Genomic DNA, 24,226 nt, shown 5'->3' on the forward strand with positions numbered 1-24,226 from the left:
CACCTTCCTAGTGTCAATCCCATGCTCTAGGAAAGGGTACCCAGGCTTAGTGAGACAGGCGCCTTCTCAGTAATGCCTAGCCAAAACTAGAACAGAGAGCCCTTGCTCTGAACTGTGACAAGGGGCCCTGCTACTTGTTTTCACTGAATTACTTAATGTGTAAGACATAAGGAAGTTGTAACGATGGCGATCATGGTGAGTGTGTAAGAGTATACATCTACCCGACCTGATTCTCTACGCGGTCCGAATTCATTGTAGGGCACAGTGGAAACCAATGTCGAAGGCCTCCTGTGTAGCAATAGCACTATACACACAGTTATGTTTGAATGGCACTGCCTCGGAGAACTCAATGTGCCCATGGCACAGAGCTTGAGCGCGTGGGCCAGGCCTAGTCCCAGCCTGCTCGCCGGGGCCCAGTGTTGCCTACACCTGCTGTTTGCTTTGCTTCCCAGTTGATGGGACGTTTCCCAGTGGGAGCCTGTGGGGCTCACTGAGTCTGGCCGTGGCCTCGCCCTTCCAGGTCTCTGCTCCCTGTCTAGGCCCCTAGCTTTCATACTGGCCTTTCCGGGGCTGTGTGGGCTGCAGGGAGCTCACCAGACCAGATGGCTTTGCATGTGTTGTGGGAGGAGGCAAAATGAGCCGTGTCATGAGTCAGCCCCGAACAAAACCTGCTCGTCTCAGCCGTAGCAGGGAAAGGGGAGTCAGGGGCCACTCACCTTTCTTCGTCTCACTCTCTCGGATCATGAAGGAGCCCATCTTCGTGTCTGGCAGCTGGAGCAGCTCTTCCGCCTTGTCTCTGCCCAGCCCTTCAAACAGCCAGCTGGGAAGTAGAAGGGAGGCATGAGTGTCCTGACCCCCAACAGGCAGGCAGTGCGGAACTCAGACCAAGGTCCAGTTCGTATAAAACTGTTGGGATTAAAAAGAGGTGGGCAGTTGGCCCTTCCTTCCTTCCTTCCTTCCTTCCTTCCTTCCTTCCTTCCTTCCTTCCTTCCTTCCTTCCTTCCTTCCTTCTTTTAATCTTTCAGATAAAATTCCTGAGTGCCCACTGCATGCCAGGTATTACATCAGACAAGGAGGCCACAAAGATGAATAAAATATCCTTCTCATCTTGTTCTCAAATGCCAGCTGGTCCGTGCCCGTTCTGTTTTACATGACATAGAAGAATTCCAAACCGCAAAAAGGAACCTATGTGGCATTTAGTTTAAGGTCTCTGCCTTGTATTCTCGCTGCCCCACCGCTCCCTGACCACCCCACGAGGGCAGCGACTACGTCTGTCTGTTTGGGTTCCGTCTTTGTGTCCACGGTATCGAGCTCGGTGTGTATTTCTGAATGAATAAATGGGCACAAGGAAGACATGGTGGTGCATAATTCCACCAACTTAACAAGCCTCACTTTGCATTCATTATATTTCCCTCCTGTCTTCTCTTGTTCAATGTATTTTAAACAAAGTTGTCATTGCGCGATGCATTGACATGTGTTTCTTGGGTTTTTTTCCCCCACTTAACAGTTAAAAAAAAAAAAAGCAGTTGTAATACTGTGGTCCAGCTTTCCAACAGAATGTTCACCTTCCATACGGCAGCCAACACTCTTGAAAATGCTTTCAAAAAAGCAGCTCCGTGCACAAAGGAATCTATGTTCTAAGGAAGTGGGGGCTTCCTCCTTTTTTCAGAGCAGCCCCAGCCAGATCCCAGTGTGGAAGAAATGCTTTGTTAGCACTTGGCTGGGGTTGTACTCAGAAGCAATTATACCTCCTTTTTAACAGTTTCCTATTTCAGGGACTGAACCCTGGCTTTTAATCCCCAGTCTGAACTAGTGCATGCAGTGGCAAACATTAATGCTGCGCCGCATCGCATCCTTTGGCATCACCAAGGACGCCAGCGAGTCCTTTTAGCCCCGTGGCTGTGAGACTGTTATAAGACCGTAGATGTATAATCGGATACTGCTTATTTATGGACTAGCCTCCAAGAGTGCTTTTGCTGTTAAGATCATGATTTAGCCTAATATTTTAACTACCCCCTTAGTTCTGCACAATGTATGCATATTAATTATCTTAGTGTCTGAGACAAACATTCATCCTCCCCAGTCCTTCCAGGAAATTCCACTCATAAAAACGAATACGAGAAAAACAGTAATGACAACCATGTGTGAATACTAATTATGGGCATCGTGCAAATTGAAATCTGATCCTCACATACACCCCCTAAGACAGGTAGTCTTGTCTCCCTTTCACTGATGAAGATACTGAGGGTCAGAGTGAGTAAGTAATGTGTCCAAGTAACTGTATGGCAGCAACTGGTAAGCTAGACTTCAATGCATTTTCCTTGGACCTCGAATTCCATAGCCATTCTCCTGCACCACCTCTCTTCCTAAGTCGATAGTTTAAAGACATTTATTGCATCTATGAGTTTGGAAGCTCCAGTGGGCTGTGATTACATCTTACTCCTCCAGGCTCCCCGCCACCCGAGCCCCGCCAGCACACAGCAGCACACCTTCAACAGGAAAGCGTTGATGCATGTTTGCTAGATGAGCAGATGGGTCAGGGACACGCAGCTGATGTGGAAGAGTTACGTGACTGACATCGCTTTCAGAACATGGCTGTCATGGCCGCTCTTGTCCCACCTCTGCTCCCCTTCATCATCCTCGGCTCAGAAATGGCTTTTGGTATTCATAATCACAACCCGTGACATTGCAATGAAATGCACGGATTTACATTCTGCAAAATACGCAGGCAGTTATCTCTGCTTCGCCAAGTGTGAGCGTGTAAAAGCGGTTATTTCTGGATTCTTCCAAATAAAAAAATGATGCTTTTCGTTCTTCCTTCCTGTATGCCGAGGTCTGGCCTCCGTAGCTTGCCAGATGAGGAGACTGGGGGTCTAGAAGGTGAAGTAACTTTCCCCTGGCGCATGTGGGGGGCTCCTGCCGTGGAAGCCAGGGAGCCGAGCTATGCGTATTCCAGCCCAGGGGTGCTGGCCTCCAGAGCCCCCAGTCTGCACACCCGCAGGGGAAGACAGTGTGCTTGTCTGCTCCTCTGCCGTGCCTGATTCTTTCGAATGTCTCCTTTTCTGCCTGACTTCTCCATTTGTCAAGTTGGCTACATAAGCGTTTGGGGCACTAAGTGTTCTCTGTGTTCTGGATTTGATGAGAATCTAGCTAAGATGTGCCAAGTGCTTACTGTGATGCTGGGCGTTGTTGCAAGAACTATCCACGTATTACCCATCTCATCATCCTCACAGCCCTGTACTTTGGTCTTACTATCTATTATCGTTCCTGTCATTCTGTATTGGGATCTGTCTGACGTTGGAGAAAGGAAGCTGAGACAGGAGCTGTGGAGTAGCTTGCCCACTGTCGCACGGCCTGTGGGGGACAGCGGCAGGACTGCAACCCAGACAGGCTGACTTTTTTAAAAAATTTTTTATTATGTTATGTTAGTCACCATACAGTACATCAATAGCGTTTAATGTAGTGTTCCATGATTCACTGTTTGCGTATAACGCCCAGTGCACCATGCAATATGTGCCCTCCTTAATACCCATCACCGGCCTATCCCAGTCCCCCACCTCCTCCCCTCTGAAGCCCTCAGTTTGTTTCCCAGAGTCCACAGTCTCTCGTGGTTCATTCCCCCTTCTGTTTACCCCCCCTTCATTCTTCCCTTCCTTCTCCTACCGATCTCCCTGCTATTCCTTATGTTCCATAAATGAGTGAAACCATATGATAATTGTCTGTCTCTGCTTGACTTATTTCACTTAGCATTATCTCCTCTAGTCCTGTCCATGTTGTTGCAAATGTTGGGTAATTGTTCTTTCTGATGGCTGAGTAATATTCCATTGTATATATGGACCACATCTTCTTTATCCATTTGTCTGTTGAAGGGCAATGCTGTGAACATTGGGGTGCACGTGGCCTGCTCTTCACTACGTCTGCATCTTTGGGGTAAATACCCAGTAGTAGACAGACAGGCTGACTTTTAGCAGCTGTGCTTCTTTGATCACAATTGCTGTTTATCGTTACTTGCCAGGAACGCAGCATTGGACCCGAAAGATCCAGCTCCTTTGTCTTACTGATGGGGAAACTGAGTCTCAGATAGAGCAAGGGGTTCGCCAAGGTGACACCCTTCCTTATGGACTGAGCAAGAGTAAGAGTGACCTTCCCGAAACTTCCTTTCCACGGTGCAATCTCTCTGTGAGGGCTCACGCATAGCTAGCATCAATATCACGCTTTATCAATGTCTTTCAGAAATGTACTCACCCGTGGTAAACTCTGGCCACACATATTCCGGGAATGTAACTCTCTCGACCAGTGCTGAGGGAAATGGCTTTCCACCAGCCCCCTTCGCTGGAAGAACAAGGACAGACGGGAGAGGGTGGATGTGTGAGTGGCAAAGCGAATGCAGGAACAGAGGAATCAGATTTTATCTGGGGCACGTAGGGCAGGAACCCTTCCCGTGTAGCTGGCACTAGCCATCTCTTGGGGATCCACAGCAGATGTGCCAGAATTGGGGGCCTTTTAAAAACAAATGTTTACTATGCAGAATCACACCCTGCAGTATAACCAAGATAGTTTGTCTGTGTCAGTGAGAATCTAAATAAAAGGAGCTTAGAGCCCCCTATTTGTTCTGTAGCCCATTTGAGTCATGGAAGGACAGCAGGTTGGAAGGCAGTATCATCAGACTTTCTCAGACCCCCGGGTCCTCCTGCCTGAGCCCCCACGGCGCTGGTCTATAATATCAGCACTGCCCGGGTGGAAGATGAGACCAATGTAAGAAGCAGTGGTTGGACCGTAAAGGATCTCAAAAGCCAAGTAAGGAATTTAAATTTAACCCACCAGACAATGGGCAGCCACTGAAGGTTTTAGAGCACTGGCAGTATTAGGGATTAAGCACTAGGATCCGCTCTGTGGGCCAAATATCTCACCTCACAATAGGACCAGGGCCTGAGTGGAGTTGGACAACTATAGCTAAAATCTAATGATTCCCACTCAAGTCGAGTTCACCCTTTTTAAGGGATTGTGAAACATTTGGAAAGCCAACTCACTCAGAAATCACTCGTAGTTTCTCCCCTCGGCGGAATATGGGGGGGCTGATGTCAGGAGATGGGTAATCACTCAACACGGCCAGGAAGTCGCTGTCCAGTCCTGGGGAAACAAAGGCAAGGTGGGTTCTCCTTCATAGGGAACCGAAAGGCCACCGACCCCAGGGAGGGGAGGGCCAAGATGAGTCCCTCCCTTGGACTTCTCAGCCAGAGATCCATGACTTGCTTCGGAACAACAGTTTTTAGCAGGCCCTCCTCTCTGCAGGGATGGTGGCACAGGGAGCTCAGAGGAACCCCAAGTTCAGTAACCTCCTCCCATTAGCAAGCCCACCTTGGCCCTGACATTCTCCTCTGAGAAGTGGGGATCCTGAGGCCCTTGAGCTGAAGTCATGAGATCTGGCTTCAGGGTTTGCCGCTGTGTCTGCTGATCCCTGTGATCTTGGGCAAGTCCCCAGGTGCCTACTAGCCTCGATTTCCCCATCTTTAAAGTGGGGCTAATACTACCTCACTCCAGGGTCCATATGAGATGAGGTGAAAGTATGCAGCAGCGCCCCATGAATGATAAGGAGCCAGAAAAGCATCTTTTATTTCACCCTCCCTGGGGCTTGTGGGTCCCCATGCATCACATACTGGGATAGGGTGTGTCATGGTTGGGCTGCATGAGTTCTGAGGACCCACCGGGACTCAAAGACTCTAACTCTGAACTCCGCAAAGCACTCCTTCCTTGTAGGATATAAGGCACCATGCTGGGGGTCAATTTAAGCGGGACTTTGGGGTGGGGTTGGGAGAAAATAACTACTTTTCATCATGTGTACTTTGCAAGTTAATTCTGGTGACATTTTGAACAGGAAAGCTTGCTGTCTGGTTCCTGTGAGTGCAGCTTACCGTCAGCTAGAGAAGGAGTGGTAACATATGATTCACTTTTTGGCACTAAGCAAAGTCCTGTTTTACACAGCCCTAGCGGTTTGCTGGAATTTGGGCGCATTAGATGCACGGTAATACTGGGGTACAGTTGTTGGGAAATAATCTACCTTACAAATGGGCTGATTCAGCACCTGTTTGCTATGACGTTGGGTTTATCTCTCCATCTGCTGGCTGGGCATCTGAACTCAAAATTCTGGGTACCTTACCATGTATTCATTCACTAAGCAATTGTTCACTAAGCACTTACCCTGCGCCAGACACAGCAAACAAAGCAAGCCAAGTCTCCCTGCTCAAACGGAGCTCACATTCTAGAAAATGCATACATTGTTGTGGGAAGGGTCATCACCTGCCCCCCCCCCCCGGAAAACCTGGAGAAATCCCAGCCCTGGGCATGGCAGGCTTGGTAGCCCAAACTGGCCACTTTCTGGGATCCAGACACCCCCATGCGGGGACTTCTAGACCCTGCCCCTTGCAACTCCTATGTCCGGGACTCTGCGGCTCACCAGCGCCCGGACAGAGTAACCCAAAGACAGCGTCAGCAGTAGCATGTGTGAGAGTGAATCAGAAGCTGGTTATCACCATGGAATAGCACATTTAGATGTACTGTTCTTTGGGGAAGCTGAGCCACAGGCAATAAAGCAGATAAAACAAGCATTTTTAGGCGTGAAATGGAAACCAAAAGTGATTCCTGCTGGCTGTAGTCACTGAAAGGAGTCAGGCCCCACGAGAAGGAGCAGGGCCTGGCCAGGGAATGGTTGAAACATCGGAGCCTCCCCAGAGCCTGCGGGGACACCTCCCTCCCATTCTGCTTTGCTGGATTAAAAAGAAAAGAAGTTTTTCCTCGTGTAGCCGGGACCCCCAGCTCAGTAGTGGGAGGCAGCACAGCTCTTGGGCTTGAAGCCAGAAGTCCCGAGTTCTGATAAAGGGTGGATCCAGATTTTGTGAGGCATGAAGCTCATGCAAATTTGGAAATCCTCTTTAAGAAAAAGAACAGAAAAGAAATTGCAAATACAAAACCGGGTACAGTCCCTAGGAAGCTGCGGTGCCAGTGAAGGGGGGCCTAACACAGAGGATTTGGTCAGCTTCCCAGTAAAGCAGTCCCCATCCCGAGGCTGACCTTGCACTCTGTGTGGCTGCACCCTTCCCCTCTGGGGCCTGCGTTGGTCTGGAAAACGAGGGGTTGAGAGACATTTTCGTGACAGAAATCTGGGCTAATGGCCTCAAATATGAAACTGCCGCTTATTAACATGGTGTCCACTGCTCAGGAGCAGTGTGACGGGCCGTCGTGTTCTTCTCAATTTGCCGGGATGCCCTGTCCTCAGAGCCCGCGGACAGGCTGCTTCCTCTGCCAGGAAAACACCTGCTCTCCCCTTTCTCATCCCTCCCACCCCCAGGAGGTTTGCCTGGTGTTCCTGCTTTACCCCCCACCCGGGGTTCTAGGCTTTTCCTTTGAAGGGATTACCCAGGTTGTATTCTGGAGTTTGTAGGACGCTGGGGGAGTGAGTGTGAACTCCACGAGCAGCTGTCCTGCAGCTCCCGTCTAGCACCTGCTGTCCCATCTCAGATTCTCACGGCAGCTTTGTGGAATGAAGACAAGGAGACATCCCCGTGCTACTGGGCTCTTAAACGCTGCCGTCGTGCTGCCTAAAGCCGTCCAAGGGAAGGAAACCTGATTTGTGGCACCAGCGTGGTGGGCAGTCATCACAGAACCAGCCCCTAGTGAAAAACAAGGCTGGAAGGAGAGGCACAGGGTTTGCTATCTGCGACCATCACAGAACCTTGAAATAGATAGACCCTGCGTCTCTGCGGGGCTGGGGCTTTGGTGTCTGATTCACCATGAAGACTGTGAAACAGAACAACCGCCTTTCCTTGCTTTAAAAACAGAAACAAAAACAAGATCCCATTATCAAAACAATTGTCTCAATTGTGGAAAGAGGCTTCAGGGGCTGGAGAGTTTCAATTTCACAATAACAGCATGGGGCTTCCTGTGGAATTTCCGTCATAGCGATGTTTTTATAGCTGTAACACTTCCACGTCGCTGAGAAAGCCTCACAGTGGGGCTTTTGCTTAAAACTGATGGCCTTGGTGTGGTCCTTTGCAAGGGATTTCAGGCCCATCCCTGCCACCTGTCTCACCAGTCCCCCGTGGTAGAGTACATACAGAGTCGGAAAGTCAACGTCACTCATAGAGCGCAAACGCACTGTTAGGTCCTCCTGGAGCCCCAGGATTTGGGGAGGGCTGAGGCCTGGCATTAAATCAGATAAGTGATTGGTTCGAGGAGAGGCACGGAGGGGATTATCGCAGATTTAACATAAGGAAACAAAGCAAGTGAAGAAGTGTGCCGCGCATAGGTGAGAAATCCAGAGAGGATTTTCAGAAGAGAGACTGGGCTTTGGAATCAATCAGACCTGGCTTAAATCCCACCTCTGCCACTTAATTGTTCTGTGATTTGGGGAGAGATGTATTTTTAACCCATCTGAGCTTGATTTCTTCATATATAAAAATGGGAAATATTGAAATCTACCCTGTACGATTGGGGTTGGATTCATGATTCAACATATGCACAGAACCCGCCTCCACAGGGGGCCGGGGTGGCGGGTGCTAATATCATGCTTATGGGATGGGTGGGATTAGCATTACGTAGTCCAAGACCAACTTCAGCCAATGGTGTCCTGAATTTTGAAAAACCTCTGAATGTGTAAATTTGAAAATATTCTATTCTTCTAAAAACAGACTCCATTTGATGCAGAACAGAAGATGAAATCTGGAAGACCAAATATTTACTGATGGCTTAACTTGAAAATGCGTCATTTTGAACGAACTGTACAAAAATATAAAATGGGAAACGAATCCAAAAAAGGAAGGAGACCCAAGCAGAACTTACTAGTCTCAGATATTACTTGGTCAAAGGAGGACAGGCCTTTTTTTTTTTTTTAGCATTTATTATTCTTCCTAGAATCATTACCATTTCTTTTTAAATGCTAAAAACCTTTCAGTAGATTCCATTTATAATTCCAGCAAAACCAGCCTTTCAGGACTCCCAATGCTCCATACAACCCTAGGGAGTGTACATTCTTATTTAAAAAATGAAGAAACAAAGGCTGGGAGAGTTTTTAGAAGTGCAGTGAGAGCATGAGGGCTGTTAAGCTCCTGGCCGTGTCCCTAGGCCACAGAGCTCTCCTTGGCGTGTAATTACCAGGCTCTCCCCAGTTAGCACTCGCTCCTTGACAGGCTGGGACAAAGGCTGACTCCAAATGAGGCCCCCACGTTGGCACCAGCAGCTGGGTGCAGTTGGCTGGCAAGGAACTAAACAGCCCAACGCTTTCAGCTTCTGGTTTCACACTCCCTTGAAGCCTGCCCAAATCCATAGCCTCCCGAGGGTCAAAGCAAGCCTCGCTTTGAGCGTCTTTTATAGGAAATATACACACACCACGAACCAATCAGACAGGGCTGAGCAGACTGGCCTGATAGGAGGTCACCACGAACCACAGGTTGTACCTGTGGGTTGTGTATTGTGGGTTGAAAAGTGAGACACAATGGTCCACGAGTTCTTTTCTGTCCCACGCCTTGGCTGCCCCATTCTGAGACGGGGCACATCAGGAACAAGCAGACCCCGAGGCTCTCAGACAGCACAGCGAGGTGGAGACTGGCTCAGGAGCACACGGCAGCAAGCTGAGTGCCTGGTCTCAAAACCCAGTCACCTCGCAGCAAAGGGCACAGACCCTGCCCCTGGCCACCTGCTCTCCTGGTGCTACTGAAGACCACTACTGTTTACTTAGCGGTGTCTTTCTTTATGTTAATTTGCTTTAAAAAAAATCTTTAGCCCCATTCCAAGCACCGCGAGGTCTTGGTTTGGTGGACGAGGTGTATTTTGTATGGTCTCCATGGCAAGGGCAGAGATGTACGTTCAGTGTGAACAGGTGAACGGTCACGTTCCACCTAGACCATAATCTTATGGGCCAGAAGTGGCATGAGTAAGACCCAGGTGGGAAAGGTGCATCTAGTCAAACATCTGATGCGGGTTCCCTTCCACGCACTGGCCTGTCTGTGATAGCGACCACTTCCTGCGGCTGCTGTGAGGAGGGAGAGCGGATGCGTGGAAAGCACTTGGAACCATGTCTGACACATTATAAGCAGCGTCACTCCTGTCATCCTGTCGTTTTACAAGTCAGACCAGAAGGACCCTACGGAGACAAACGGACTGTTCTCATCTCTCCTTGTGTGTGAAGAGTAGGGGCAGGACTAAAAGTTGGGTCTAGGGATGCAAGCTTCTGGCTGAAGCCAGGGGGCTTGTAAGAAATACCATGGGTTGTTTCCGTCCACCATCATCGAATTCTTATGAGCAGATCTGGGGTGGGGCCCAGCAATCTGCATTTTTGACAACTTTCCAGAGGCTCTGATGCAGGTGGCCTGAGAATCGTTCACTGAGAAGTGCCAGGCGGGGTCAGAGACCTCCCTGCCCCCTTCTTCCTCCTCAGAGCCCCTCCCATGTCTTCTTTCCATGGGGAAGCACCCTAGATGCTATGTAAATGCCCTGCTTAGCGTGATTTCCATGCTTGCACAGAGGGGGTCTCAGCAGTGTGTGGGTTTGCATTATGACCTCTGTCAGTGAGATCTTACTTTAAGTCAGGGTGATAAAAGGTGAGGAGGGGGAAAAAAAAAGGTAAGGTGGGGGGAAAATTGTACCTTCAGATTGTCTTTAAGGTAGAAATATGTCATTTCCCAGCTACATGGGCGTTCCCTAGGTCTTACTCAATTCTGTACTGTGTCTGGGACAGAGCCAGAGTCTGAAATAAGGATAGAATTGTAGAGAAAATGAGTTATTTGGGGTGTTTGGCAAGCAGGTCATGGAACCCCCAATTCGACTGCTTTAAAACTTTTTTTGGGGGGGATGAGCATTTAGACATCACCTAGTGCAATCAGGTGACCCCCATTGAGTTTAAAAAAGAGATTCCCCCCACATTTTTCAGGTAGCTACTTTGTGCTGTCATTGCTGTGAGAAGAGGTTTGTCCTGCTCTCCATTTGAAAGCTGAGCCCTGCCCTTCTTCTGGAAGGCTAAGTGACTCACTCAAGGTCAAATGACTTCCAGGGGCAGTACTGGAAGCTCTGTAAGGTCATTTTCTCTGAGGCCTGCCCCATTTCCATCAAGCCCTCCTACCTCTGTGGGTTTTGTGATACTAGTCTCCAGGAACTAGAGTAATCAGGAATGTTCTGGAAAGCTTAGTTTGGGAGCAAACAGATGGACAAAGCCACATTCCAAGGCATTCACCGTCCTGGCTCCAGAAAAGAATATGCTCCTACAAGCTCAGAAAATGTGTCTGTCTAGCAGTTTACAGGTAGGCCCCCCGCTGATCCCTGTGTAGGGCCTGGGGCTTTTGGTGATTTTAATTCTCCACCATTCAGGCTAATGTCAGAGGAAGCTCCACTTGTGTGCTGGCCTAAAGCACTCAGCTCCCGGCACTACCGCCTGGGTGTTGGAGCCTGACCACAGGAGTAAGCACGAGTGCCTGTTCCATGAAAACCCGAACCCTCCGCATGCATTGGCGAGAAACTAATTAACGCAGCATCCACTGCAACCACTTTCCTCTCCCTTCTTTGAGTGGATGTCAGAAAAGAAAGAAAAAAAGAGGAAATCAAGTTAGGACTGATCACAAAGGAAACTTTTCAGGGGTGGGGGATGGAAAAGGCAGCTGCTCATGCTTGATGTGGTTGCCTGGATCACACACTGGGTCCGACCTGGGGAATTCTCTTCACCAGGGGGTGGAGGGCTGGGGAGACCTCTCTACCTCCTTTTTCGAGGTGACCTCCCACCACCCACACAGTGGAAAAAGAGAAACTTATTTCATGAGAATTTGCATTCAAAAACTAAAGGCAAATGAGCGAGCCCTTGGAGACCCGTGTTTTCATGGGGTTTGCTCAAGCATGCCCCCCCCCTGCCCTGGGGCAAGAGGCCACAGTACAAAATGGCCTTGGTGGGTGGGTGTGTTTCTCCCGCGCCGGCGTGGGCCCCGGGGTGTTTTCTACAAGTAGCCGTGACCAGAAGGGGAAGCTGTGACTTGAGGTGGTTTGGAGAAGGTGGGAGAAGGGCCCAGGCTCTCCCCTGGCAGCAGCGGGCACGGCCGGAACACAGTTCTGAGCTTTGCATGGGAGGCCGAGGGGCCCAGAGTATGCATCGGCTGCCCTGCCTCATCACAAGGTTCCATCCCCTCTGTCCCAGAGAACGTTCTTTTGGTCCTCTCCCCCTTAGGTTTAAGGAGGGGCATTGGAACAGACAACCACTAGAGTTGCCCAGCATCTGATTGGAGTGAAGGGCTGGGCGGCAGGGTCTCTGCTCGCTCCCTTGGGAGCATCCGAGGGGTCATGAGACCATGTACAACTTGATGTCTCCGTTGTGGAAGCAATGAGAAGGCGCCTGTCACCTTTCTGAAAGGGCCACAGACGTCGTGGAATGAGCAGTAGAGGCAGGGTGCCTGGCACTGTCTGCTCTCAGCAGGCACATCTGTGTGTGGGAACTTTGCAGGGTGCAGGGCTGCGGGGGGCGCGGGGACGCAGGGCATTAGCAGAGGGAGACTGAGCACCAGTGCCGTGACATCAGATAGGAGGTGGAAATGTCCCAAGGGGACTCACCCTGGGGGCACGGATGGATCACCTGAGCTCCTGACCATTCCCTTCCCAAGCCCCTCAAGGACCCACACACCACCACCCGACCCAGGGAAAAAGGGGCTTTACTCTCAGTCTTTGCCTTTTGCTAGCTGATGTCCTGTTAGGGCTCTCTGGCCAGTCTCTGGAGGGCTCCTCGCTTCAGGAGTCTGCCTTGACCTGGCAGCGCCGCGGGAAGCTGACCTCTGTCATCGTCGCCTAACCTGTGTTCTTGTGCTCTCCCCCTAGAATGGCTAGCCCTGTGATCCTACCAGTGGGACCCAGGATTCCTTTCTTTTCAGGAAGATTTCCTCGAGCTGGTGTCTAGCTTCATCAAAAGCTTTTGCAGAGCTGTGATTATATTAAACCCACGATATTATGTCGCGGCTGGCGGGCAGGGTGGGTAAGCAAGAGCCTAGGTTTCAGAATCAGACTGGCCTGGGTTGGAAATCTGACTCTTCCCATAGCGGATTACATTTCCTTAGTGAGCCTCAGTTTCCCCACCTGTCAAATACAGGTGGAACGAGCTATTCTCAGTGGTCCACCGCACAACGCCAGCAGCCCAGGAGCCACTCAGGGCAGCACTACTCAATCTTTTGAACTGCTAACCAGGAGAAGGCGAGAGAGACGGGCACCAGGAGCGCCTCTGCACCCCGTGCCCTGTTTCAAAAACTGTCAGCACCCCTGTCGCTCAGTCTTGGCCCCCGGCTCTCGAGCAATGGAGCTAAGCATCACACCCAAGACCCAAGAAGCCAGACTTACCATCTGGGTTGGGCACAGGTCTCTCGGGAGGTGCTGGGGTGGATCGCATACTGTTTCCCATCGCTCTGTCTCCCTGGGCTGTCGAAGATGCTCGAAGCCTACAGCACAGGGGATACACACAGCAAGTCAGCCACGCACCGAGCCCTCTGGGTGAAGAATGACCCAGTTTAGAGTACATCGTGCATCATTCTTCAGCAGCTCGCTTCTTGAGGGGCGGGTGTTTTCATGTGAAGTTGAGATTCGTGAATGTTGGTTACATTTGCTCAGCTCCGCGTCTTTTATCAAGGGAATGACAGAGAAAACCACAGAGAGGGAAGTTGCGAGCAAATGCTGTTGGTGGCAGAAGTTTCCATTCCTCTGCACCCTGGCTGGCGGAAAGCAGCCCGTGGCGCCTTGTGTGCAAGGTGAGGGGCGTTTAGGAGGGGCTGCAGCCCCTCCCCCCTACTCAGGACCCCGCCCCAACCCCCATGCATGGGGAATTGGGAGCACCTGAAACCCCAGGAGGCAGCAGCTTGACAAGGGGGTGGGGGAGCAGAGGCTACTTTCTGCAAGACTTTCTCCTGTGTGCGTGCGTTCCTCCGCATGCTCTCACCCACAGTAAAGAAGGGAAACTCCATCCCAGCACTGCGTGCTTGCAGCGTGCCCCACTCGCACATCCGCTGTGACTTCTGATTATTGCCAAGTCCCTGCATCCCTCACCCCATTTCTCGGTGAAGGCAACTGAGTCCCCGGGAGGGTAAGAATGTATCTAAGGTCACGGGTTTGAATGGCTGCGGCTGGGCCTCCAGTTTGTTCCATATTCGTTCACATTCCGGCTCTGCACGTCCAAGCGTGGTGACCTTGGACAAGTTATTGACCTCTGCCTGCCTGTTGCAGGGGACAATAATGAAACAACATTCGGTCGTTGCTGCAAAATTAACAGATAAAGCACGAGAAGCACTGAGAACATGGCCTGGCCTAAAATCCCTGTTAATGATTGCAATTTATAGTGTATTTTCCGATTGTCCATAATGATAAAAACATTCAAATTCTGGGCCCTCAAAGGAACATTTTAGAAGGGAGCTTAGGTGATTACAGAAAATGTGTCTTCCTGGGATCCTTGAAGCACGGAGAAGAGGGCCCCACCCATAGAGCCCTCCTTGTCTCCTGGGGGTAAAGAGGAGAATGGAAGGGCAGGGTCCCCCAGCTGGTGTCCCACCCAACTGCAAATTTACACTCCACCCCTTTCTTTGTCTGCAGTTTAGGGTGGAGAACTGAGTAGCTTGAAAGGGTCCAGAAGTCAGCCAACCCAACCCCCACCCTGGCCTTGAATCCTTCCTCTATGCACTGCATAAGCAGATTCTGGAAAGATCTATGCTCTCAGCAAGGCCTTCCAGAGATTGAGGGAGGTCTGTATCGCTTCCTAATTTAGTGAAGAGGAGGTGGGAAGATGGGGTACTTAGTGCACTGGGAAACAAGAAATTAGTTTTTTTGAAAGTTAATATATTTGAAATATTTACATGAATAGTTCATCAGTCGTAACTCAAATAGTTCATAGTATAATCGTACTCTTCCTAAGATAATCGCAAGCTTGCAAGAACTCTAAGCCCATAACGCACCACAGAAAGTGTGGCTGGAATGGCTCGCACAAAGTTAAGAACCCCATCTTCTGATCCTGTTGACTGCAAACAACAGAGATAGTTCTAGGGTGTGGCCCCTCTGATGTAAGCCCTTCCTTTCCCCATCTTACCACCCCCTGCCCTGGCCCCATAAAGCCAAACAACACCTTTGACCTTGGCAGGACCCTTCTTGCAAGCCAGGCAGGTTTTAACAGCATCACGCTGGCTCCAGGAGGCAGAGACAGTGTCCCCAGCTCCTAGTTGAAAAGCCATGCCAGTGGAGTGGCTGGGAGCCTCACTCCCTGCAGCTCGGTCCTGGGCCCTGAGCCAGCACCCTGAAAAAGGCAGGCCCCTGTGGTCCCACCCACCCGAAGGGGAATGCGTGCCCATTCTGAGTCCCTGGGGAAGGAGCAAAGAATGTAGCCTCTGACTATGAGGAGCCAATGTCCCCCACAGAGCTGTGCCCCCCTGTGTGCTGCAGAGATGTCCCCAGGGCCCTCTGCCACCTCCGTCCTGCTCCCCATGCTTTCCTGGAGCCTACCAGTCACCCCAGACCTTCAGATTCCCTGTCATTTCCAAGGCCTGGGGAAAGCTCTCAGGACAGGCTGGGCAGAGGTCTTGGCAGACCTCCTGTCTGGGGAGAACTCTGAAACATGCATGCTGGTCTCGTCCCTCTTCCTCTCCCACGTGTCCCCACACCACAATGCACCACGCCGTCGCTTGACTCCCCTAGCAATGCTGCTCTGTTCCCTGACCCTTGCATGTAGCATCAGTTAAACACCAGGGATTGTGCCTTGACCCCGGCCCCACACTGGGTGTCAACTCCCATCCCGCAGACGTACCAGTGACCTGGCCCTCCCACTCCATCTTCCCCCTCGGAGCCCCTTCTGGACAACAGCCTCCCGCCTTCATGCCCCCCTCTTCCCTTCCTCCACACTACCATTCCAGAAAAGTCATGGGGAAGAAAAGACTTTGTTGTCTATCAAAGCGAATTCTGACTTCACTCCCTCCCGTCAACTTTGTAATTCTTCTCAAGCATAGGTGTGTGATTTGGGGGGATTCGTGCGATCGGGAACAGGAAAAAGAAAGGCTCGAGACTTGCATTTTTCAGGTGGGAAAACTGAGGTCCATCCAAGAAAGGAAACATACCCAGGGTGGTGACACGCCAAAGGTCGGGTAGGTCCCAGAGGTCTGACACACTCCCTGAGCCCTGCTTCTCGCACTCTGGTCTCTTCCGTCTCTGGTCGGCACTCAAGCACCAGCCCACCATATCCCGCGCTGTTCAGAGAAAGGTCTCAACAGCCCCAAGTGGTCTGTTCACTGGCTTCCTGTTTCTCTAGGAAGGAGTTAACTTCTCTGCGAGAGGCTTTCATTTGAGCAGAGTGAAAATGCCCCCAGAGACCAAGAGCCAGGGTCTCCCTAATGAAAAGGCTGAGCAATCTGATTTAATCTGTGACAGTTTTATGCAGGGGCTGGAGGTGGGAGAGAGGGTAGGAGACACATAATTGCTTCTAGGAACAATAAAGAAAGGGCAAAAGAGAAATGAGTTAATTAACATTAGCTCTGAACATTTGGTTTCTTTCTCCCTTTCCTTTGTGATGTCAAGGATCAGAGCTAGCGTTTGCCTCTTAGCTCCCCCCTAATCTTGGGACCAGTGCTGTTTTCTTTGCATGAACTTGGGCCACAGTTGACTCTTCTGATAAATGAGAGGAGTGAAAAAGATGGTCTCCGAAGACAGAGCCACTTAGCCCCTTTTAGTTCTAGGAATCAAGACTTAGTGAGTTTTTTTTTTTTTTTAAAGATTTTATTTATTTATTTGACAGAGATAGAGACAGCCAGCGAGAGAGGGAACACAAGCAGGGGGAGTGGGAGAGGAAGAAGCAGGCTCATAGCGGAGGAGCCTGATGTGGGGCTCGATCCCATAACGCCGGGATCACGCCCTGAGCCGAAGGCAGACGCTTAACCGCTGTGCCACCCAGGCACCCTAGCACTTAGTGAGTTTTTGAAAACAATTAATAGAAGAACCGTCATCACTTTTCTTATCAAGTTCCATTACAGAATCCAAACCCCGAGTTCTTGTTCTTCAAGGTCAAGGGAAGGTCGTTCCTGTGTGCTCGACCTTCTGGTGGGCAATTGCCTTTAACCCACCCAGCTTCCCTAGGAGGTCGACTTCCTCCTCCACCTTCTCGGTGTGGGGGTCAGCTGCTGAGCTCACCTGTCCACGCAGAGAGCTGGAAAGGTGCAGGGCAGGGCTGCCGGATCTACACCTACCTCTCCTGATTTCAGCACCGATGTCCCTTGTCCTTTCCCCGGGGGCCCTGCGGCTGCCTCTCTCCAGGGAGGAGGGAAGATCTCCAAGAACCTCTGGGCTGTGCAGATGCATGGCAGGGAGAGGTCCCACGGCCGCAGGGAGTTACCACAGGGGGTGTGGGAGGTGCCTGCCCGCGGCCTGTCTCTGGCTAGGTCTCTGTGTGACCAGATCAGGGATCCTTTCATTGTGAGTTCTGCATTATCTTATAAATAGAGGGGGCAGGCTTCTGGAACCTTCCACTCCGGGATGGCATCCCGGGACCGTTCTGTGTACTTTATCCACTTTACCCTTCTAATGCCCGGCCTCGCTGTCTGAAGGGCGAGTAGCCTGAACCCCTACATAGCCAAGAGAAGGCGAATCTGGACTTGAATAAAACCAGGAACAGTTGGAAAACCTTGATGACAAGGTTTAATTAATATAAAAATCTACTTAGGGATGTAGCCTTCCCTTTGGCCTTAGAAAGTCCCTCCACAAAGAGTGGCTGCACGTCCACTTACGTGACCGGCTTCTAAGGTGTGGAAGCGTGATGTCCCCAGTGGGGAACCTCATCCGTCCGACATACCCGGACCCCAACGGCGGCAGTAGTCCCCAGAGCCACCACCACCACCACCACCACCGTGGCTGATCAGCTCTTACTCCGTGCCTGGCACTGGGCGAAGCATTTTCTAGCCATCATATCCTTGTCGCTCACAACACCTCCCTTTCAGAAGTGAGATAAATTCTGTCACTTGTCCAAGGTTATATGACCAGTAAGAGGAAAGCCTGGGCTCCAAAGCAGCTCTGTCAGATTCCAGAAGCTGTGCTCTCAGCCTCCATGAAATGCCGCCTTGCTTTCCTGCCCTCTGGTTCACAGAAAAATGATTTTTTTTTAAAGTTATCAAAGTAAACTTCTGGGACCAGAAACCTTTGGGGGAGACTTTAATATAAGGGACAGGGAGGTCTGGAAGGGTCTCTGGGAGGTCAGGTGGCCATGTTGGGAACCCATGTCTGGGGATCTGGCTGCAGGGAAGCAGAAGGGGCAGGAGAGAGAGAGGGGCCGGGAAGGTGCGCCCAGGCCTCAGCTCTTAGGTGGCTTGCTGTGGCCAAAAGAGCCGGAGTGAATCGTGCAGAGTGTTTTCCACCCTTCCACAGCGTGAAAGAACTGATACATGCTACAGGGGCGGGGGCGGGGGGGAGAAACAAGAAACACAGCTTATACTATCCCAATTTTGTAAAAAATTAACATGCATATGCAAATATGTATAGAAAGATATGAAGGGAAATTATTTCCAAAATGTTTCCAAGGGCTCTCTTTGGGGAGTGATTTTATAAGGTAAATGGATCGATTTCTTATTTACACCTTCCTAAAATCTCCAGATGTTTTCCCTTATGCGTGAATTGCTTTTAAACTCGAAGCTGGACTTGGACAGAATAAGGAAGCCTTGGAAGGCTTTTTAAGGCAGGCAAGCCTGAGTTCAGATTCCAGCTCCCAACACAGCTCCTGGCTGTGTGTCCTTAGGCAAGTTACTGCACTTCTCTGAGCCTTGATTTTTAAATCCATGCATTTGGGATATGAATACATGCCCTGCGGAGTTGTTTTGAGGATTGAATTACGGGTCCTATCTGAAGCAGAGATAGGTTTGGTAAAATCAAGCAGCTAAAAACGTCTCCAAGGTGGATCTCTTGGTGCTGCTGGGCAGCTAGCTAAGTAATGCAAACTTGAGCAAGTCTGTTCGCCTTCTTGGGATCTCAGGGTTCTCAAATACAATGGGAAAAGAGTTGGGACGGACGATGGGTCATGGCCCTTTTGCCTCAATTACCCGTCCGCAGTGACTGGTGCCGGGGACCCGCCCAGTGGACTTGGGACTTGCTTGGTACTGCCTGCGGTCTGGAACAGGAGCTCAGTGTGGGCTGGTTTCCCTGCCAAGGATCTCGCAGGATTTCCGGGGGGCACCCCACCACATCCTGACCTCACGCAACAGGCACATCTGCCCTGTGACCCACATTGTTCCCTGCTCTCCTCTATGGGCAGGTGCAGCCACAGCCTGCCCCCCCCCCCAGCTCCCCAACCCCACCTTGTTCTCCTTTCCTGCATGGCTCCTGGGGGCACTGGCCAGGGCCCTCAGCCAGCTCAGAAAAGTACGTGCATCCTTCCACTCCCTCCTCCTGCCTGACTCAGAATCAGAGGTTTTAAATTGCCACTTGGAGGAGATCTTGGTATCCTCTCATCCAGGATCTTCCAAACCTATTGGTTGAAACCTGTTTTAAGAGTTTGCCCAGAAACTTAATAGGTAAAAATCCATTAAAGCAAACTGCTGGTGGGGGACTCGGGGTTCAGTGCTCCTGCCCTTCTACTCCTCCTGATGGGACAACCCAATCCTAGGACATCATAAAGCACCAAATAAAAAATAACAGTTCAGTGCCTTCATATTACAAAGAAAAGTCTTGGAGAGGGCAAGCAGCCTGCTCAAGGTCACTCAGGAAGCTTGGACGAGGGCCATGACTCCCTGTCCAGCACTCTGTCCACCATTCTGCCTGACCCCTGTGTCCGTGAGGCTCTGTTCTGGCACCTTCTGCTCCTGTGTGCCTGGAAAGGAATCTCATAGACTCTCAGGCTGACAGGGAGACTCAGTTTTACCCTAAGACTAGGATGGATGTGTCCTAGAAAACATTTTATGGTCATTTTAGGATGTCACGGGAAGAGGCCAGATTTGGGGCCAGTTGGTGCTGAAGCAAATTTCAATGTCACCCCTTGTTACCTCACTAAGCCTCCTACCATCATTTGTTTGTTTTCATTTCAAACGTGAGCATAGCCGCATCTGCCCTGCTGGGGTTTCACAAGTAAGGACTGGGGAGAGGGGGTATTACAGGACGTGCACACCATGGGGTCCGTGTGGCCCGCTTCTCTGCCGACAGTGAATGTTCCACAAGTAAGCAAGGGCCTCTGGGCCCGGACCTGGTGGCCGTCTGTGTGATGTGGCGTCCCGCATGGCGAGATGGGCCCAAAGTCAATCCCAGCTTGGCTTTATTATTTCATTGAGTGAAAAAAAGAAAGCCCCCTCTCCATTTGTTTCTTTTCTAGATCAGCTTTTTAGGCACAGAGGTTGGTGTAAGTATATATAACCTATAAACTGACATCATAAACACGGGCAGCGAAAAAAGCAGTGGTAAAAACAATTATTTTGATATCCGATTGCACAGATACACAGTTACACGGAACAGGAAAACAATAAATACGGATAGGCTTTTTCTTTTCCTTCCAAATACGGATAATCGGGAAACGCAGGTTTCATCAGAAGGAGTTTGAGGCAGATTTGCGTGCAGACCCGAAAGGTCGCCTGGACACGTGGGCCCAGGGATGTCAAGTTAGTGACTTGCTTCCTATATCACATTTCATAGCAAGACTTAATTTTGCTCTTTATTCACACACATGAATCAACCGTGTGGCTCGTAACCTCATCAAGCAAGATGGAAATCGATAGCTCGCTAATAACATCATTTGCATACTCATCCAGCATCCTCGCCCCTCACTGTGGCTCACTCCTCACAACCCAGACATGAGGGTCCTACACCGGGGTGCTCAGACGCTGCCCCTAGTGGGGCTTGGGCACTGGTCTTTCTAGAAAGACCCTGGGATGTTTGCATGTGCTGTCAGGGGTGAAACACTGAGCTACAAGCTTTTTGTTTTGTTTTGTTTTGTTTTGTTGTTTTCACCTCCCTAGGAACCCTGCATTGCCCTTTAGGTGAATTATAATTGGAACAGTTATTTGTGTGATTGTTCGAGGAATGGCTGTAAGTAGAGACAGTGGTCAGATCTGCTTTTACTCGCGGCTGGAACACAGAAGCTATTCCACGAGGGAAACAAAACGGGATAGGTGGAAAGTGGAAAAACATTGTGCCTGGGAGAGAGTGGATTAGTGGTGTCCTAGTAAATTGTAACAAACAGTGATGGGGGGAGGGAGGAAGAGTCTAATTTGTAGTGTTTGCTCACTTCTGTGGTGTAAATATTCCCACCATGCTGATTTCAAGCTTACATTGTGACATCACCAAATGTGGAGTTAGGAAGAGATGTGTACAAGCGGCTCTTAGAAGCCAGTATGCGCGGTTCCAGGCACCAGTGGCAGGAAGAGACTTTCTTCTGACTGTTACCCTTATTTGGAACAGAGGCCTGGAGACGTCCCCATTGTTTTCAAAGGAGAAGAGACCCTAATCTCGATGAGCATCCACTATGTGGAAGGTTTAAATTAGGTATTTGAATTACACTGGCTCATCTGATGGCCCAGAGAGGCTGCCATTTTGTAGACGAGGAAACGGATTCTCAGAGAGGTTAAGTAACTTGCTCAGGGTCACACAGCTCATTCAGTGGTGGGGCCAGCTTTCAAACCCTGATTCTTTTTACTACCAACCCTGATTCCTTCCACTACCTTCATCCCAGCACAATAATGTTTTAAATCTTTTAACAAACTCTCTGAGAGCTAAGATTGCTGGGGAAGCCAGAGAAGGCACATGAGCCTGGGAATCTGCGTGCTGCCCAGGTCCTCAAGCCCCCTTGCTTCTGACCGTGGTGAAGCCACTGCTGCTCACGGATAGTGGCCGGCCAAAGAGCCAGCTGTCCAGCTCTTCCCTCACACTCCTGTCCCTCTGCTCTGAGCCCGGAGGTACTGAGGGTAAGCTGTCAACTTTGGGTCATAAAATCATTTGAATGGGTGACTGCAGCCCTGGGAAGAGGGAGAGTTAACCCATCCCCCGCCCCCGCCAGTTTTTCCTAATTTTTACTTCTCATACATTATATCTTTAGAACCCATAGTGGGCCCGCTAACTTCTCGGAGACTTAGGGCAAGCCACTTTCCTTCTTTGGGTCTCAGTTTGCTCCCCTCTAAATAGCAGGTAGACCAGATGGAGGGCTCCCTGGGTTCATCACAGAGCCATGCCAGCTCCCCATGAGGCTGAGGATACAGCAACAGGAGAGAAACAGGAGCTTCATGTGTGTTGACGAAGTGTTTTATAGGTACTCTCCTTTTGATCCCCACGGCAAATCTACGTAGGGCACATCACTATCATTATGCCGTTTGTATAACTGGGGAGACGAAAGCCAGGGCATCTCTAGAACCTGGTAGAGGTCACCCAGCTGGTAAGAGGTGGGGGTGGGATTTGAATCCAGACACCTGGATCCAGAGCAAGGCTCTTAACTGTGTCCTCCTCGGCATCAGGGAACGGGCGGAGGGTTGTATAAAGCTGAACTCACCCTTTTTGATGAGAAGTTTATGGTGCTACTATAGGGGGTCGTATTCGTAGTAGGTGTCCCACAGATGGACCCAGAGGTGTACGGATAGAGCCTAGAGCAAGAAGTGAGTCTGACACTCCGGGTGCTTGGAGTTCGTGTTCGGAGGGTGTAAACAATGAATGATCGTCTGTGTGACTTGGAGGCCTTGGCTGGGCGTGGGGGAGGAGTGGGGGAGCTGGCAAGTCTGCAAATTGGGAAGGGGCACCGTTACTGCCCAGGGTAATGTGAGAATTACACTGAATGAGCTTCACTAGCAAACGGGTCCCCCTGCTCTCTGTCCTGGGCCCTGTTTGTTCCCTTCATGGCACACACCATAACACATTTGTTTCTTTAAGTGTGCCTTACCCACCCCTACCCCAGCTGTAAACTTCCTGAGAACACAGTGCCTATCTGGTATATTCCTCAATGAAAAAAAACGTTACATAGCAGGGGTCTGGCTTGTAGTAAGCGCTCACTTCATTTGGTTGAGTGGCTGAAGGTATTGTCTGCAAAGTGCCTGGCACAGCCCAGGGGGGCTGGGCTGTGCTTTTCCCTCTTTCTTCTGATGCCTTTCCACCTGCCCCGCCGGCCACACCCCAAGGCCTCCAGCCACGGTCCCTGCTGCCTGGACAGTGCCATGGAGGAAAGTATGACTTTGCAAAGCTGTTTGACAACAAAAGTGAGCCGCTGAACCTTCGAGGCCCCAGGGTTTCTGTCTGTAGCTCAGTTACCGTAATGAAGTAAGCCCCCTCCCTTGGTGGTTCTCAGATGGGAGGAAGTGGTTTGGACTCAGGGTACTTATTTCCTTCGGAACGCCTGGGGAGCTGAGAGGGAGGAAGTGGGTCACATGGTCTGGCCTCAATGCATATTTATTAAGGGAAGGGAGGGATGGAGGGATGGATGGATGTACTCACAGCCCCTCACTCAGCGCGCTGACAAGAACCAAATGGTCTGGCCTGACATGCTGGAAAGCCTTAATGAGAATTTTAAGCTCTAGCCTCTGTCAGAGCTGGGCGAAATAAATTCCTGCTGAATGTCGAATGAAAACTGAAAAAAACCAGCACCGCCTGTGAACGCACGAAGCTGATGAGGGTTTAACACGATGGAGACTTATAAGTCTTTAAAAAGACACCCTCCCCTTGGAAAGACATTGCGACTTCCAAACCTCAAGAATGGGGAAACTTTTTTCTGTTTTAGGAAAATGATGCCGGTTTGCTACAAATCAAACCTAGCCGTGTCTGTTTCAGTTACATCACACAGAGAAACAAGCAGAAATAAGCATTCAGAACAATCAAGGAGTGTCCTGCTCCGCAGCTGGACGGTTTGATTCATTGTACGGAACACTGCCCGTCACCCGTCTGTTACCTGGGGATGCCCGGGGAGCCTGACGGCCTCTCATTGTCTGGGTTGGGAATGCTGCCACCAGCGCAGCTTAATATTTAACATCTCCTATATATGGTATGTAATTTAAACTTCTTCCAAACATGCAAGGTCTTCTTCTTATGAGGAGGAAAATAAGACTCAGAGAGGCAAAGGGACGTGTTCAGAGTCACATAGCTCCTTGGCGGCTGACCCAGAATGTTGGCGCAGGTGTAGCTGATGACATCAGTGACTTTCCATGAAGCCATCTTGCTGCCCTGACTCTAAGATCTGTTTAAGACACAGAAGTCTAAATAGATTTCCGTCTATTTCGCAAGTTTTTAAAAAATTATTATTATTATT

At 50.3% G+C, this 24,226-nt stretch overlaps 2 protein-coding genes across 4 annotated transcripts in view; one reads left to right on the forward strand and one right to left on the reverse strand.

Annotated features, from left to right (window-relative positions):
- The window catches only part of TG (thyroglobulin), a 244,300-nt gene that overhangs the window by 163,216 nt on the left and 56,858 nt on the right, over positions 1–24,226 (forward strand). The gene's annotated exons all lie outside the window — the stretch shown is intronic.
- The window catches only part of SLA (Src like adaptor), an 81,675-nt gene that overhangs the window by 8,177 nt on the left and 49,272 nt on the right, over positions 1–24,226 (reverse strand). For 2 of the 3 annotated variants that reach the window (XM_057307998.1, XM_026495384.4), the window contains exons 3-6: positions 13,354–13,451; positions 5,031–5,130; positions 4,246–4,332; positions 717–820 (exon numbers count right to left, since the gene is read on the reverse strand). In XM_057307998.1, coding sequence (XP_057163981.1) covers positions 717–820; positions 4,246–4,332; positions 5,031–5,130; positions 13,354–13,414 — 352 coding nt within the window. In that variant the 5' untranslated portion in view covers positions 13,415–13,451. Of the gene's footprint in view, positions 1–716; positions 821–4,245; positions 4,333–5,030; positions 5,131–13,353; positions 14,816–24,226 lie in introns of those variants that run through there. The other variant, XM_026495383.4, reaches the window with a different exon arrangement.

The sequence above is a fragment of the Ursus arctos genome, unplaced genomic scaffold (genome assembly GCF_023065955.2).
Source record: "Ursus arctos isolate Adak ecotype North America unplaced genomic scaffold, UrsArc2.0 scaffold_6, whole genome shotgun sequence".
Taxonomy (NCBI): domain Eukaryota; kingdom Metazoa; phylum Chordata; class Mammalia; order Carnivora; family Ursidae; genus Ursus; species Ursus arctos.